General features: G+C 43.2%; 1 protein-coding gene across 1 annotated transcript in view; it reads right to left on the reverse strand.

Moving 5' to 3' along the window:
• The window catches only part of KCNAB1 (potassium voltage-gated channel subfamily A regulatory beta subunit 1), a 223140-nt gene extending 210075 nt beyond the window's left edge, over positions 1-13065 (reverse strand). Inside the window, exon 1 of the mRNA XM_080657831.1 lies at positions 11732-13065. Coding sequence (XP_080513957.1) covers positions 11732-11949 — 218 coding nt within the window. The 5' untranslated portion in view covers positions 11950-13065. The remainder of the gene's footprint in view (positions 1-11731) is intronic.
• Positions 13066-15257: the final 2192 nt, after the last annotated feature.

The following is a 15257-nucleotide window of genomic DNA, read 5'->3' on the forward strand; positions in this document are numbered from 1 at the left end:
AAAACACCTTACTTCCTCCCCCACAATACTGCCATGACAACTGCTATGAAGCGGGGACAGTAGGAAGTAGGCAGAAAGGTAAAATTCTGTTTTGAGATGTGCACAGAGCCTCACAGATGCACCCCATCAGGATGAAAAGTGTGCTGCTACTGCGGCTCCCACCATCCCAGGTGCTGGGAAGGAGGGTGAGTCCATATCTCACTGGTCATCATTCTGAAATGTGGAGGTGGGTATAACTTATTGAACCACGGGAATTTTAATTACAGCTGATCTATATGGTTACTTATTGATTTTTCAACTCATGTCAAATCTTCTCCTTTGTTCTTTGGTCTTGAAAGGAAAACAGGAAAAGGAAAAAGGGGTATTTCTAGTAGGTGCTGCATTGAGGAGAGCTAAGGAGCAGAGCAGATTCAGGCAATATGTAGCCGCCGTTGTAGTAGTTGCCAAGGCCAAGATAAAACTGTTTAAACTTTTCACACTGGAGCTACACACTGGAGAGGGGAATTTTTATTCTGATTCAAAACCTAGGCTGTAGCCTTACACACTGAAGTCCCAGTGCCCTGCCTTTTCAAGGACCTCATTATTCCTTTAGCTGTCTCACCTCACCTGAATAAGTCTTGGATGCTAGAGAAAGTGATGAGGATTGTAATGTCTGGTACTTTGGGGTTCCTTTCACTCTCTCATCTCATTTGTCACATATTTGCATGATATGTTGGGTAGCCTGTGTAATAGCCCCTGAAAGTCGTTCATGTCCTAATTCGTGGAACTTGTGAAGAATATTACCTTACATAGTAAATGGGACATTGCAGGGTGATTAAGTTAAAGGTTTCAAGATGGAGAGGCCATCCTGGATTACCCATTGGGCCCAGGCTATCACAGAAGGCCTTGTCAAGGGAAGACCAAGGGATCAAACTGAGAAAAAAAGGTGAAGACAAAATCAGAAATTGAAGAGATGCGCTTTGAAGGTGGAGGAAGGAGCCAGGAGCTAAGCAATGTAAGTGGCCTCTGGAACTGGGAAAAGGGAGGGGAATTAATTCCTACCCTGCAGCCTTCAGGGGGAACACGGCCCTGCCGATACCTTGATTTTAGACTTCAGACTCCGGAACTGTAAGAGAATAAATTTGTGTTGTTTTAAGGCACTAATTTCATGGCAGTTTGTTGCAAGATAAGAAACTAAGGATTCTTGCTGGACCCCTTTTAAATCACCTCTTGTTTTGAAATAGGACCACAGAAGGTCCTGCTGAAGCCCGCAGGAAACATCTGGTGGAGGCTGGAGTCCCAGGCAAGTGTGCGCTGGTTTTTGTGGTTAGGAATGATCCTGTGCTTTTCTGGACTGAGAGACCCAGGCCTCCTGGTTTGCAGAATTGTTCATGTACTAATTCATGAAACTTGCTATTCTGTATTGAAAAGTCTAGACCTTTTAGAGAAATTATATTTGAGTGAAATTGAAACCTTAACCTTCTTCCTTGGAAACAAAAGATAAGCCATTATTGAGTGGGAAGTGAGACCATGAATTTCCCAACACCCACTTTCTGTTTGAGTCCCTTTACACTTCATTTATTTTCTCTTCATTAACTAATCCTATATGCTTTCCATCAGGATGAACACCCTCTGGAATTGGACTAAGACTTCTGGATTTTCAGCCTTTTCAGTAAATACAAGGTGATACAGAAGCGCTCGTGCATGAAGAGGTAGGAAATGGAGTAATGGCAAGTCAAAAGGTTTAAGTTCATCAAATGCCTCAGGGGAATGCATTGCTGGTTCTTGAGTTGAGAGAGAGAAGGCACATGCATTAAAGTCGGATTATTTACATGATTGATTTTTATAATAAGCTTGCTGCTCTGGTCTCAGGCCAAAGACACTACCAACAAAACCCAGTGGCATAAAAACCAACGTTTTTTTAATTTCTTTATTGATTAAGGTATCACATATTTGTCCTCATCCCCCCATTCCCATCCCAAACCCCTCCCCACACATGCCCCCACCCCCCTGTTGTCCGTGACCACTGGTTAGGCTTATATGCATGCATACAAGTCCTTTGGTTGATCTCTCTCCCTTACCCCCACCCTCCCCTACCTTCCCTCTGAGGTTTGACAGTCTGATCGATGCTTCCCTGTCTCCGGGTCTGTAGTGGAAACTAATTTCAAAGAAATGGGAAACAGGGTATTTTATTAGCATACGTTCTTCAGGGAAACACTTGCTTTTCTTACGTAAAAGCTCTTTTAAACCAAATGGTCCTTCCAGAACATACTAGTACAAACTCATCATGAAGAACACTGCAACGGAGTCCCTTCTGGGATACTCTCCTGAAAGGTGGTAATTACAAACGCAAAAAACTTCTCTTGTTAATAAGACTAGTCATGCACACTTGCCTTTACATTTAAACCTGCTAGATTGAAAAACACTTCTCCATAAGAGTCCATAAAAAGTCAAATTACTTGTACTATACCTTGTTAGTTTTTATGTGGATACTCAACCAGCATTGAAACTTATAGATTAAAGTTGACCTTTTCATGCTTCTTCAACTCAAGAGACATCAGTTGTCACCATTATAATATTTAGAGCTGACAATCCTACAAGAATTACTATGTATCAGCACAGTCATCCTTTATGATTTTAGTAAATAGGTTAGATTTTTTAAAAATGTTTCACAGCAAATTTTTCAAAGATTGACTCAAAATATTAAAAAGGATTTTTCTCCAGATACAGTAAGCATGACCATGAAATGCAAACAAGGGGACAGAGTTTGCTTCTATTATTAGGCAATCTTGCTATTCCATATAAAATGTCTAGACCAGGGGTGGGCAAACTTTTTGACTCAAGGGCCACAATGGGTTCTTAAACTGGACCGGAGGGCCGGAACAAAAGCATGGATGGAGTGTTTGTGTGAACTAATATAAATTCAAAGTAAAGGAGCGGAGGGGAGAGCAAGAGAACCGGATAGAACAGCCGGATCAGGCCCGCGGGCCGTAGTTTGCCCAAGGCTGGTCTAGACTTTTACTTCAAACTGTATCCAGCTCTGGAGGACTTCAAGGAGATGTAGTCATGCTGTAGAGGGTTTAAATGCCAGCCATAATTACAAGTGGGAATCAGAAAACGAAATCTAGGAGGAAAGGATGAGAACCATCCTGAAATTAGGAGGCTGAGTTGTGGTAATGGTTTTCAAGTACCAGAAGCCTTACGAGGCAGGAAATTATAGCTAGCTCATTTTCTATTTCAATCAAGGACAGACCAAGAAGCTTCCCATACAGCTTGGAATGAGCTGAGTCAATTGCAAGAAGGACTTAGACCTCATGAAATGCTTTTTTCACTCTTGGATGGTTCAGCAGCAAAACAGTCAGGCCAGGTGAGCGGGTGCTGAAATCGGAATGGGCAGGAGTCCCCTCCCTTGTGTCCCAGGGGTAAGGGGTCCTCCACATGCCACTGAGCTCCCCCCTTGCCCCACTGCTGTGCCCTTGCTTTCTTGCCCCTTAATCTTCTATTTCCACTTTCTAAACTGTTAGGATCCAGACAATAGACGAGACATCTAAACTCACCTTATTGCTTCCTCTGAGCATTTCAGAGCTTAATGAATGATTCCGATTCTTAGAAAGAAGAGCCAAATTTTTTCATGACTGCTGTGAAAGGAGATTACACAATATTTCTTCAGGGGCCTTTACAAGCACTTGCTGCACAGTATAAATTGGAAAAACTGTGCAGATTTCTCATGAGGGCTGGACCAGATGGCCCGTGCAAGAGCTCTCAGAGACCTCCCTCGCTGTCGATTCTAAGGGAAAAAAAAAATCACTGCTGGGCTTCTGTTCTGGTTTCCAATCTGAGTAACTGAAAATCAACCTGCAAGGAGGATTTTTAAATGTACTTTGATTCTGAGTCTTAGGAGCAAGGTTTCCAAGTAATCTCTGAAAGCATGAAGGAGAGGAAAGCATGCTCGGTGCTGAATGCCCAAATGAGCATTTCTGATCCAGGATGGACGCGTTGCACTGTCCGATCACTGTGCCCATGGTTTCGTAGATCTCTTTCTGAGAACCAGTTCTTTACCAATTGTGATGCTAAGCACACTGTCATCTGGAAATTAATTTATGGCCAGCTTCAGAACGTGTACAAGTAAAAAGCTATCGGGGGGATACTTTGGGGTCCTCACAGCTCTGCAGGAGGTGAAGAAAACTGGTCTGGCTCTCTCAGTGCACAGCATGGCTTTGCTGCTTCCAGAGATAAAAGCTAAATTGCAAACTGTGCATATGTATCGGATGGGAATTGTCCCTTCTAGAGGCATTAATACACTGTGCTTCTTTTCTGTGTTGAAAAAAATGGGGCATAACCAAGAAGTTGCAGTGTAGAAACTAAAGGAGTACAGCAAATTCTGCTCATGATATCAGGATACCTGAGTTTGGCATTGACCCTCCCATCTGCTCCCTGAGTATCTCCGGCCAAGGAACTGGCCATTCTCTATAAACCAAGGTGACTGAACTAGATGGCATCTGAAGTTCCCTCCCCATGGATACCACTGCTAACTCATTCATTACTAGTGATCACACAGGATTAGTCAATCATTCTCAATACTGAAATGGAAATTTTGAAGACTTTTGCCTTAAATTCCTCAGTCTCTATCACTCTATTTCCTAATACTGAAAAGAGTGGGAAAACTGGTGACAGTGATGTTTATTAAGCACACAACATGATTAATTTGCAACATCAAACCATTTTTTTTATGTCTATAACTATCATAATGACTTGTAGGAAAAGTATGAATTGGTGCTTGTGAATTCAATTCTTCTCACAAAGGGGTTTCTCTCCTAAAAGGAGTTTTGAGTAATACTCAAGGAAACCAAGAGTCATATGTTTTAATCAGATTTGCTGGTCTCAAACCTCATGCTATTCATGAATTAATATACTAATAATAGATAATGAATTTGATAAAATGAATTTGAAAAATCAGTCAAATTTATTCATCTGATTTTCCTTCTGAATCTAATGCTATTTTCTTCTCTTCTCAGAACATTTCTCAAATTACCTCAAGTTGAAATGTTTGCAGAAAATTTTTAAGGAGGACACCTATTAAAATGAGGGCACTTCTAAAGGGGGTTATTAGGTAGATTTGGGATCAAGGACTCTATCTGAAACAACCCAACTAAAGATTGCAGCTAGAAGAGGCACTGCTTCTGGAAACACTGGATGGATGCCTTCCCTTGCACATGTACATACACACACACATACACAGCGCCATGGAACTGGAACTGCTTTTGCCTGATAACTTCCAGGAGGCTCCCTCCCTCCTACCATTTTCTCACCATCCCATGGATGCCAGACTTCTGACTGGTGCTTTGCAGAGGTGGAATAAACTCCACGAGATTGAATCAGCAACTAATTTTCAGGAAGGTTCCTCCCCATTCTCAGCATTTTGCTTTGAGGAAGAGAGGAAAGCCCACACCCATGATGGGAGGCAGTAGGAATGACAACTGTACTCTTTACCAAAAAAGAGGGAAAAAAAATGGCATTTTAAGTAACCAAGCTGCTCTCTTCTCTGGACTAAAATCAAATATTTCTATTTGAAACACAGCCACAGAGCTGGCTCTTCTCCTCTTCCACTTCAGCCCACCTATTTCCTCCCACTTTTCCCTATACAGAGGCAGGCACACACACACACACACACACACACACACACACACACACACACACGGTGCCTTTTACGTAATGGGCTGGCAAGCCTGATCTCACTTCAATTGCTTTGATTCAAAGTCTGCCCACCATTCGTGGGAGGTAAAGAACAGTGGATGAGATGTGTGCTTTAATAAGGAGGCTGGGGAAGGAATGGCACGGGAAAGGCAGGTGCTCTGTGTCTTTTCTAGGTGGTCTTGATTCTATATAGAAAAATAGGGAGTGCTACAGAATTCAACATAAAGTCTCTTATTTCAAATGTAAAATATGGAGTGGGAGGTGAGACCATGAATTTCCTTTTGGGAGCAACTGTCAGTTTGAGCCTCTCTTAACAGAATTGTGTAACCAGACACCCTGATCAAAAATCTATAGAGGTTCCACCATTGTTGATGTTTACCTTCTGTCTAAATTGCTTACTCTGACCTCCAAGGCACCATCATCTAATCCCTCTTTAACTCTATAATATGCTCTCTCAACCACGTGCCCGCACAAACCCTCCACCCTATTCCATGACTTCTCACCACTCCATTAAGTCTTTGGGACATGCTGTTCCCCCTGATGAAATCTGTTGTCCTCCTCCTCTCTGCTCATCTTGGTATTTCTCCTTCCTCAATACCAAGCTCCATTACTCACCTTTTACTTTCCCTGACTCTGGCAGCCCTGGTGAATGAGGTCTCCTCAAACTACAGCAAGATTTATTCTTTGTATCACTTAACATATGCAGCCCTTTGTGTAGAAAACCATTCAGGCTAAACTATAAATATTCCAGAAAGGACTCTCATTCTCTGTATCTTCAGCACTTAGCAGAGTGTCCCACATGTGTAGTCATTTTCCAAGTAGCTATTATGTGCTAGGTGCCAGGTTACAGAGGTGAGTAAAATCCAGACCTCATGCTGCTCATGGACTAATGGGGAAGACACAGATGCAGATATATAATACCAGCACCATGCAATCAATCATTTCAATAACAGAAGTAAGAACCAAATACAGTGAAGGCAGTAAAGAGTAATGCTATATGGGAGGGAGCCAAGGGTTTCACATAGAAGATTATGCTAGAGTTGCGTCTTGGAGGATGCATGGCTGTTTGCCTGACTTGTCAAGAGGGGTGTGAGCATTCCAGGACAGAAGGACCAGTGTGAAAAAATATACAGAGACATAACAAAACACACACAAGAAGGTTCAGGGTACCGTGAGCAGTCTTTACCTCAAGCATGAAGTTGGAGGTAAAATGAGAAAACAAAGAATAGCAACTGAAAAGCATGATGGAAATCAGACCATGAAGGACCTCAGGTGCCTGTTAAGTAGTTTGAATTTATCTTCTGAGCTACTACTAAATGACATGGAAAGAATTTGGAAATAATGCTATTAATATCATGGTTTCTAATGCATCCTAAAAGTAACAATGACACCAACCTGATTGTCCCTCAGTGGATGAATTTTTAAAAAACACTGGAACATCCACACCATAGAAGACTACTTAGCAATGAAAATACATGAATTATTGATATACACAACAATTTGGATGGGTCTCAAAGGCGTTATGCTAAGTGGGGGGGAAAAGCTAATTCCAAAATATTAAAAACTGTATGATTCCATTTATATAATGTTTTTGAAACAACAAAATTATAGAGATGGATCACGAATTAGTGGTTGCCAAGGATTAGGGACTGGGGAGGAGTACCTGGCTATGGCTATAAAGGGGTCATTTGAAGGAGCCTTGTGATAATGGAACAATTCTGCTTCTTCATGGTGGTGGTAGTTACACAACTTCTACAGGTGATGAAACTGTAGACATATAAACACACTCACACATGAGTATATATGTAACTGGTATAATCTTAATAAATTCTGTGGACTGTACTAATGTCAATTTACTAGTTCTTATGTTGTACTGTAGTTACATAAGATATGACCACTAGAAAAAAACTGGATTAAAGGTACAAGGAAATTGTGTGTGTGTGTGTGTGTGTGTGTGTGTGTGTGTGTGTGTGTGTGAATTCCTATGAATCTATAATTATTTTAAAAACTTTTAAATGACTAAAGTGGTCATGTGATTGACCTAAAAAACTGGAAACAGAAGTTTTTTAGTGGAATTTAGATTATTGCTCAGGCAATACTTCTTCTGGTAAAGAATCCTCTTAAGAATTTTAACATGTCTTATGTAACTATACAGCACAAGACTATATTGACGTGAATGCATGTGTTACAGAGAAAATTTTTCTCAATGAAAATGCATCCATCAATATTCAAATTGCTCTAGAGCTAAAGTAACAATGATAGAATTGGAGGTAGCTCATCGGTATAAATGTGCTCAATTCTGAATGACAAAAGCACTGAGACGATGTCAAATCTAGTAGCTGAATCATTCTAAAAACTTATAAAAATTATACCAACAGCCAAACAAGCAAAAATAACCAAACCAATCTGGCTTAACTTTGGTTCTGAGTGATTTGGCTTTCTTAGAACGAAAGGCTCATGTGTGTGTCTACATCTATCACATATGGTTGCAGATTGTACATCAAACTCTAGCATGGTCTAATGAAGTCTGAGATTAAAAACACACAAAATTAACATAAAGAAATGCTCATGCATTAACAAAGCACAAGTGTAAACACTCTAAGTAATGTAATAAATAGTTCTGTTATTTACATATAAGATAGTCCCTAGGATAAACATTATGTGGAATCTTGTTCTTTGGGCTGACAGTATCATTAGAGTAGCAAACTGTTCTCATGGATTATTTTTCCATCCTTATCCTTGAAACAATAGCTAATTTTATTCAAGATTCTTGCACAAGGGTAGTGTGGGTCTAATAGTGGCTTTGAGCATTTTATTCCTGCAGAATTCAGATGCTTCACACAGTGTATATTATTTCTAAAATCCAAGTTCATGAGTTTTTGATTAATGAATGGTAATCACAGACGATGATATGAGTTGGGCTTTAAAAATCCTATTGCATTATATGAGCAGAAGGCATTCTATTTATTTATCAGGGTTATAGATAAGTCCTCAATGGCCAGGCAGCACCTTACAGCATGACTGGAACCTAAAAGAAGTCCCTGGGGTGGCAAAAATAGGTGGCAGATATGGACACAATTACCTGTGTCCCAAGATGCAGTCATAGTCCTGAAACTAAAGCAGAGATGACAGCCTCAAAACAGATAAACTAAGTTGGCCCAGCATGATTATCACCCTCCAAAACATATCCTTCATGGGAATGTCTTACAATAGATTATTATTGTTTGTTTGTTTTCCCAACCTGAATATAAGCCCCAAACCTTGCCTGGTTTCTATACCTTTCTGCATCCGGTTCCAGTAAGGTTCCTGGTGCAGAATAGGTGCGCATTAAATATTTGTTGACTAAATGAATATCTCTTTATTCTATAACACTGCTTTTTGACAATTTTTGAGTGGTAGACATTTTTCAAATTCTGATGAAAGCTAAGAACCCTCTCCTCAAAAAATACACAAAAAGATAATAATTTTTATCTTCTAGGGTTTGTGGATACAGATTAAGCTATGCCTAATGCAATAATTTTCAAGGATAAAAATATTATTGTTATTTAATCCTCACCTAAGGATATGTTTAGAGAGAGAGAAAGAAAGAGGAGAAACACTGATCAGTTTCCTTTGTATGTGCCCCAAAAGAGAATCACTCGAACTTGCATCCTGGGTATGTGCCCTGATCAGGAATCGAACTTTAGACCTTTTGGTGTATGGGATGACACTCCAACCAATTGAGCCACCTGGCCAGGGCAAGGATAAAAGTATTATTATAAACACAATTAGACACTGACTTTCCGTTCTAGTTCCTTCAGACATTTTCCTGATCACTTACATAAGCCAATTCCCTCCCCAACTCTATGGCATTATATTTTATGGTTTGCTATTTGTTATCATCAGTCAATAGTCCACACATGAATGTTATATGTTAGTGACATCAGTGTCAAAGTGAAAGTTAACTGGGCTAATAAAACGATTCCCTTCATTGTTTTTAACGTGTACAGTTAGCCTCTTTCTCCTCGCACCTCTGTCTCTCCAACACTAAGAAAATCTTAGTGTACATTTGGCATAATCTCATGATTCTTTCCCTAAGGTCACTCTGAGTAGAATTTGAAAAAGAGAGGGGTTAAATCATACTCACACACAGAACCACCTGCCTGTCATAGATAGGAAGGTTCAGAGTAAGAGGGGTAGTGGAGACCAGGTATCTTATCCAGCCACCATAAACAACAAATAGTATATTGAAGTCAGAGTATACTGAAGACCACAGGTGGCTGCCTTTTTGTCAGAAAAGAGCAGGTTTTAGTTACCAGTAATGAAAGATGTCCACGTCAATCTTACTTGCACACCTTTTGGTAAAGAGAGGCAATTATCATCCCATCTGAGCTGAGCAACTATTACCAGAAAACCCTTAATAGAAATCTCCTGTGTCTGAAAGCCATCATAAGACCAATCTCTTCCAATACAGCGATCCCCAAGCAACTAGGAAATTCTGCCACCAGAAAGGAAGGGTTTTTATTTCTTCTGGTTTACCAAAAGGAAGCTCAGGGTGCTGCTAACTTGCTGGAGACCACAATTCAAATCACCTCTCTGATCTGCCTTAACCCTGAGTGTCCCGTCCTAGGGGCCCTGCAGAGGAAAGCAGCAAGCAGCCCATCTTCATCTCAGCTGCTGAATCCTTTGCAGGGCAGCGCTGTGTCCACGGGGCAGGGGTTGGGTGTGTGCCACAGAAGCAGCAACAGAAAGTGCCAGTGCACTCAGGACTGCAGTCTCAGTTAGCAGACCGTCACGGTGGGGCTCCACTCTCCATCATGGAATATCAGGCAAGCAGAGATATCCTGCTGACACACAGGGAGCTGCCTGGAGTCAAGCTGCTTGCATTATGCTGAGGTTCGGTTTTAGCCATGGTTTATAGTGCTCTGACCCCTAACCCCACTCACAGCTTGCTTGCTTCCTTAATGCCTCAAAAATATAAAAAACAACAGCGTCTGAAGTTTGTTTGTTTGTTTTTTGCAATAAGAAGCTTTCCTGTAACTCTGCAAAGAAACTTTTTCAAGGACAAGTTTTATAGAAATTGGTTTAAATGCTTATTTCAAAAATCCCACCTGGGAAACAATCTTGGGTGTGCACTATTTTAATTGCATTACGTTCCTTCTATCCTAAAACCTGGTTCCTAAGAAAGAGGCTGGACAGTTAAATGTAAATCACTGACAAAATCATACTTGCATGTTAGGGTAACCAAAGCCTTTGGAACATGCATCAATAGCTTTCCTCCTCAACGTTTGCAAATATAATTTGAGATTAGAAACACAGTAGTTTTAGAGCAATAAAGTCAGGAAAGTTCAGTGCAAAGAAGAGGCAGGAGACATATAACTGAATAATGCAATTTTCTACTTCTCAAATTTAAGTCATTCCCTATTTAAGAGCGCATCAACTATCACCATGACCATTTTCAAGTACGGAAAACTACAGAGGAAGAGTGACCTTAAAATTTTATGAGGAAACTAGTAGTTTTACAACAACTGACTTTTTCTCCATACTTCACAACAGCGTCTACATTTTATTTCAAGCAGTAATTTAGATTTAAATGTCAGTGTTCAATCTAATTTGCAACAAAACTTCCTCAAAAGCTTGTGTAGCATTTGTTACCGGGATCCTTCAAGAGATAAGTAAGAATGAGTACTAGATGGGAAACTATTTTTAATCGTATAATCACAGAAACTACAGTCTGTACCCTAAACTAGGACAACCACATGCTGCTGAAAAGCTACTCTGATCTCAAAACCAGTTCCCAGCAGTTGTGTTATTCTCTGCAGACTAGATTGTATACAGCTCTCAAGGTGTACCTAACACTTCAGAATATACAAAATGGGCTGCATTTTTTAAAAATCCTATGCACACACACCACAATTTGGGTTTTCTACCCTCCTAAGGAGCTATATCAGAGACACCTGAGAATTCTAAATTAGGTGACCCACCAATAAGTCAGCCACTTTGCAAACCTGATGAACTGTCTCCACTGCACCTGTACAGACCATGGCAAGCCCGGGAAGAGGAAAGCTCACATCCATACCTATATTTCATGCCAGTCTGCTTGGCGGTCGACTCTTTGAGAGAAATGTGATGCTGAGGGGTGAAGGTCCCCAGGCTGCGCGCGATGATAGCGACCGTGCGGAATTTGGCCCGGGCTGCGTTCACATTGGGGGCGTTGGAGCTCTGCTTGCTCAGAAGTCGGTCCTCACCATTCCGGCTCTTCAGATTGTGCTCTGTGCAGGCTATGGAGACTTGCATCGCTTCCCCGGGCAGCGCACGGTCCCTCTCAGAACCCCCGAACCCAGGCAGTCACGAGAGGTTGAGTAGTTGGGAGGGTTTCTGCTCGTCTTTTAACCCCTCCTTGGCCCCCTTCCTGGGGATGCCGTCAGGGGAGTCCTGGCGGCAGACTTGGGAGCGGGGAGCGGCAGGAGCGGCTGCAGTGCAGGACGGAGCCCGGAGCCCACAGAAGTAAACAGCCAGCCCCGAAGTTGTCACAGCTGGAGCGCGGATCGAGCTCTCTGATCCTCCCGATCCTCCCGGGTAGGAATCTCCGCTGCTTGAACAGCCAAATCCATGCAGCCGGGAGGCTTTCGCAGCCGCCTGGAGCTGAGCGTTCCTGCAGCCTGCACGCAGCCCGGCCGGAAGCCCATCCGCCGCCGTGTCCGAATGCGGGCTCGCCTCTGGGCGCTGGGTCAAATCCACGCAGGCATTCCGCAGCGTGCGCTGCCCGCACCCTCTGGACCACAGGCAAGATGCTCAAGCGGCGCGCTGAGCATCCCGAACAGCAGCTAATCCTAATCCGATCCCCGGGGACCGGTGGTCTCCATCCACGCAGACTGTCTGCTCCCTCCCTGCCCCGCTCCTCCGGGATGTCCTGGGGGCTCCTCAAGACTCTTCCCCACTCATGTTCAGGCAAAAGCTTGGGTGGCTGAGCCGACAGGAGCCCTGGTTTGCAGCTGTGCGGAGGAGCAGGCTGTTAGCTCCCTTAAAGAGCTTCTGCCTTTGTGTGCAACGGGGAAGGCGAGGATCACTTTCACAGGCTCTTGCGGTAACAGAATCCCGAGGGCTGCTCCTAAAAGGGGGGAAGGGGGCTCTGCCCAGATTCAACCCAAATCCTGCTGCAGCACAACAATTGGAACTGGGGGAAGGCAGCGTTGGGGGTGCTTCCGCCAAGATCATGCCAGTGAATTAACACGGGAATACTCTGACCGGCTGGCTGGCTTGGGAAAACACAGCTGAAAATCCCTATTAGCCTTGCCAGCATTCATTTCCCCTTTGCATTATTTCTTAAGCAGGTAAGTTTGAAGTTTCCTGAAAAGCCACAGTGCAGACTTTTTGGAGTCAAATCATCGAACTCTCTGCAAAATCTATTCTGGCTCCCAAGGGAGGGCCAAGATGGGGGAGGAGGCAGCAAGCTGGCACCACCCCAAAAGGGGCCTGCACTGGGCAAGCAGCAGGTCCACATGACCACCCAGAAGGGTCCAGGCCTGGTGTCTGGAAGCATGTGCACTACCCCCTGGTTATCTATGGCCAGCTGAACAAGCACTATCCCCAAATCAGGGGTGAGCAGCAAGATGTGAGGCAGGAGCATCGCCTGGGGCAGTGTCAGGTGCAGAGCAACTGCTCAATAAATGGGGTTGCATCAAACTAAGCACCAACAGGCCAATAACCATTTATCTCCCCATTCAAAGTGCATGGAAGCCAGGCTCCTTGTGTAGATGTATTTACAACAAAATTGTGGCTTCTGCAAAATCGGTTTTCTAAGCATGGTTCCCAACAGACACTGCTGTCAAGCAAAAAGGAACAGGGTTCAAATCAACAATATTTATGAGCACCATCTCTGCACTAGGCAGAAAAGAGAAATATGGAGAGAAAAATGAAACACTGCCCTTCTCCCCAAGGAACCGGCAATCTGGGTGGAATGGACAAAGCACTCCATCTTTTTTTAAAAATGTTAAATTCTTTATTGTTTAAAGTATTACATGTCTCCCTTTTCCCCCTTGACCGCTCAAAGGGGCTCATTAATAATGTCGGAGGCATGTTAGTTTTTGAATGAGTTGTGCAGACACTAAACACCCTGGGGTTTAGCAGGGGAATGGTTATAGGGAGCTGGAGAAAGTCTCATTTCTTGATTTCCCACACGTCTATTGAGAACCTGGTAAGCATCTGACTTTGCTACTGAGGTGCAAAGATGACTTACAGAGGCTGGACCTCAGGGAGTTCATGGATGCCCAGGCAGCCCTCAGAGAGGGGTAGGACTTTGCCTGGGGCGTGAATTTGATTAGCAGGGGAGGAGGGCGGCTGCCTCCCAGGGGTTGGCAGCTGTAGGGAGAACACACAGTCTGGCAGTGTCTGTATGATAGAAAACAGCAAGCCTGACCAGTTCTTCCCAGCCAAATTAAGTTGTAAGAATTGAATTTTCAAGTGGAACATGTGCCTGCTTTGCATGCTATTTCAGGTATGAATTTTAACATTTTATAACCTGCAGATAAGGTTTAAATCTCGTTGTGAAATCTCATTCTTTACACTCCATGCCCTTCCCACTCCTTACTTTGAAAAAAGAAAGAAACAACTGCCCCATGTTCAGTGGCTGGGACGTAACTTTGGGATGGGGTGAGGGCTGTAGCAAGAGGCAAATGAACCTAGGAGGCCTGGTTTTTACCCTCAACTCTAAGGAAGGAGTTCTTCAAGCAGTATCTTTGTTCCCTAGAGTAAGTAACAGTGGGCAAAGAGGAAGCAGGTCACTAGATCCTTTCTTTTTTCACACCAAGCTGGCTCATCGGAAATGATCAGTGTGAATCAGGAAAAGAGTCACAGTGAGAAGAGGAAGAAGTGGGAGGAATCAGAAGGAACAGCTCATAAAAAGGAAAAAATAAAGCAGCCTGGGAGGCAAGTTGAGCACAATGATCATCACAGGACCAGAGGGGTCAGGAGCCAGTGGCTGGGGGACAGGAGGTGCTATCAATTCTACAGGGTGGAGGGGAATGTCGAGGGTTCAGAAGATCTGACACTGTTCACTGAAGTGACTTTCAGGTTTGCCAAGAATTAGCAGAGCAAGGGCTGGACACATAACCAAAAGCGGAACAGGGAACAGGTTATCAGAATAAAAACATGCATGGCAGAGCCCCACTGAGTCATCTCTTCATCTCCCACAGGACCTAGCAGAGTGCCTCGTGCACAGCAGGCCCTCACTCAATAAATAATTGAGAAAGGGAGATAAGGGGAAAAAAGGAAGGAAGAAGGGAAGAGTGTGGGAATATGTCAAATTCTTGGATAAATGTGATTCCTTAAAGAAAAGAAGAAAAGAAAAGAAAAGAAAAGAAAAGCCTGCCCTTTGTAGTTTCACACAGCCTGAACACTTAAAAGGAGTAACTGTCCCACATTCACGTCTGCACCTCTTGTGTACAGACAAGTGTTCCAGCCTCCAGTATGTGTCTCAAAGAGAGTCCAGTAACAGAGGCCCGAGGAATGCTCGCAGCGCACGCCCCTTTCTTGCTGCTCACAGTGCACCTTTTCAGATCTGACTCCACATGGGCTTTCTGACAGCCAGCCAGCAGCGTGGTGAC

Source organism: Plecotus auritus, assembly GCF_963455305.1.
Source record: "Plecotus auritus genome assembly, chromosome: 2".
NCBI lineage: Eukaryota > Metazoa > Chordata > Mammalia > Chiroptera > Vespertilionidae > Plecotus > Plecotus auritus.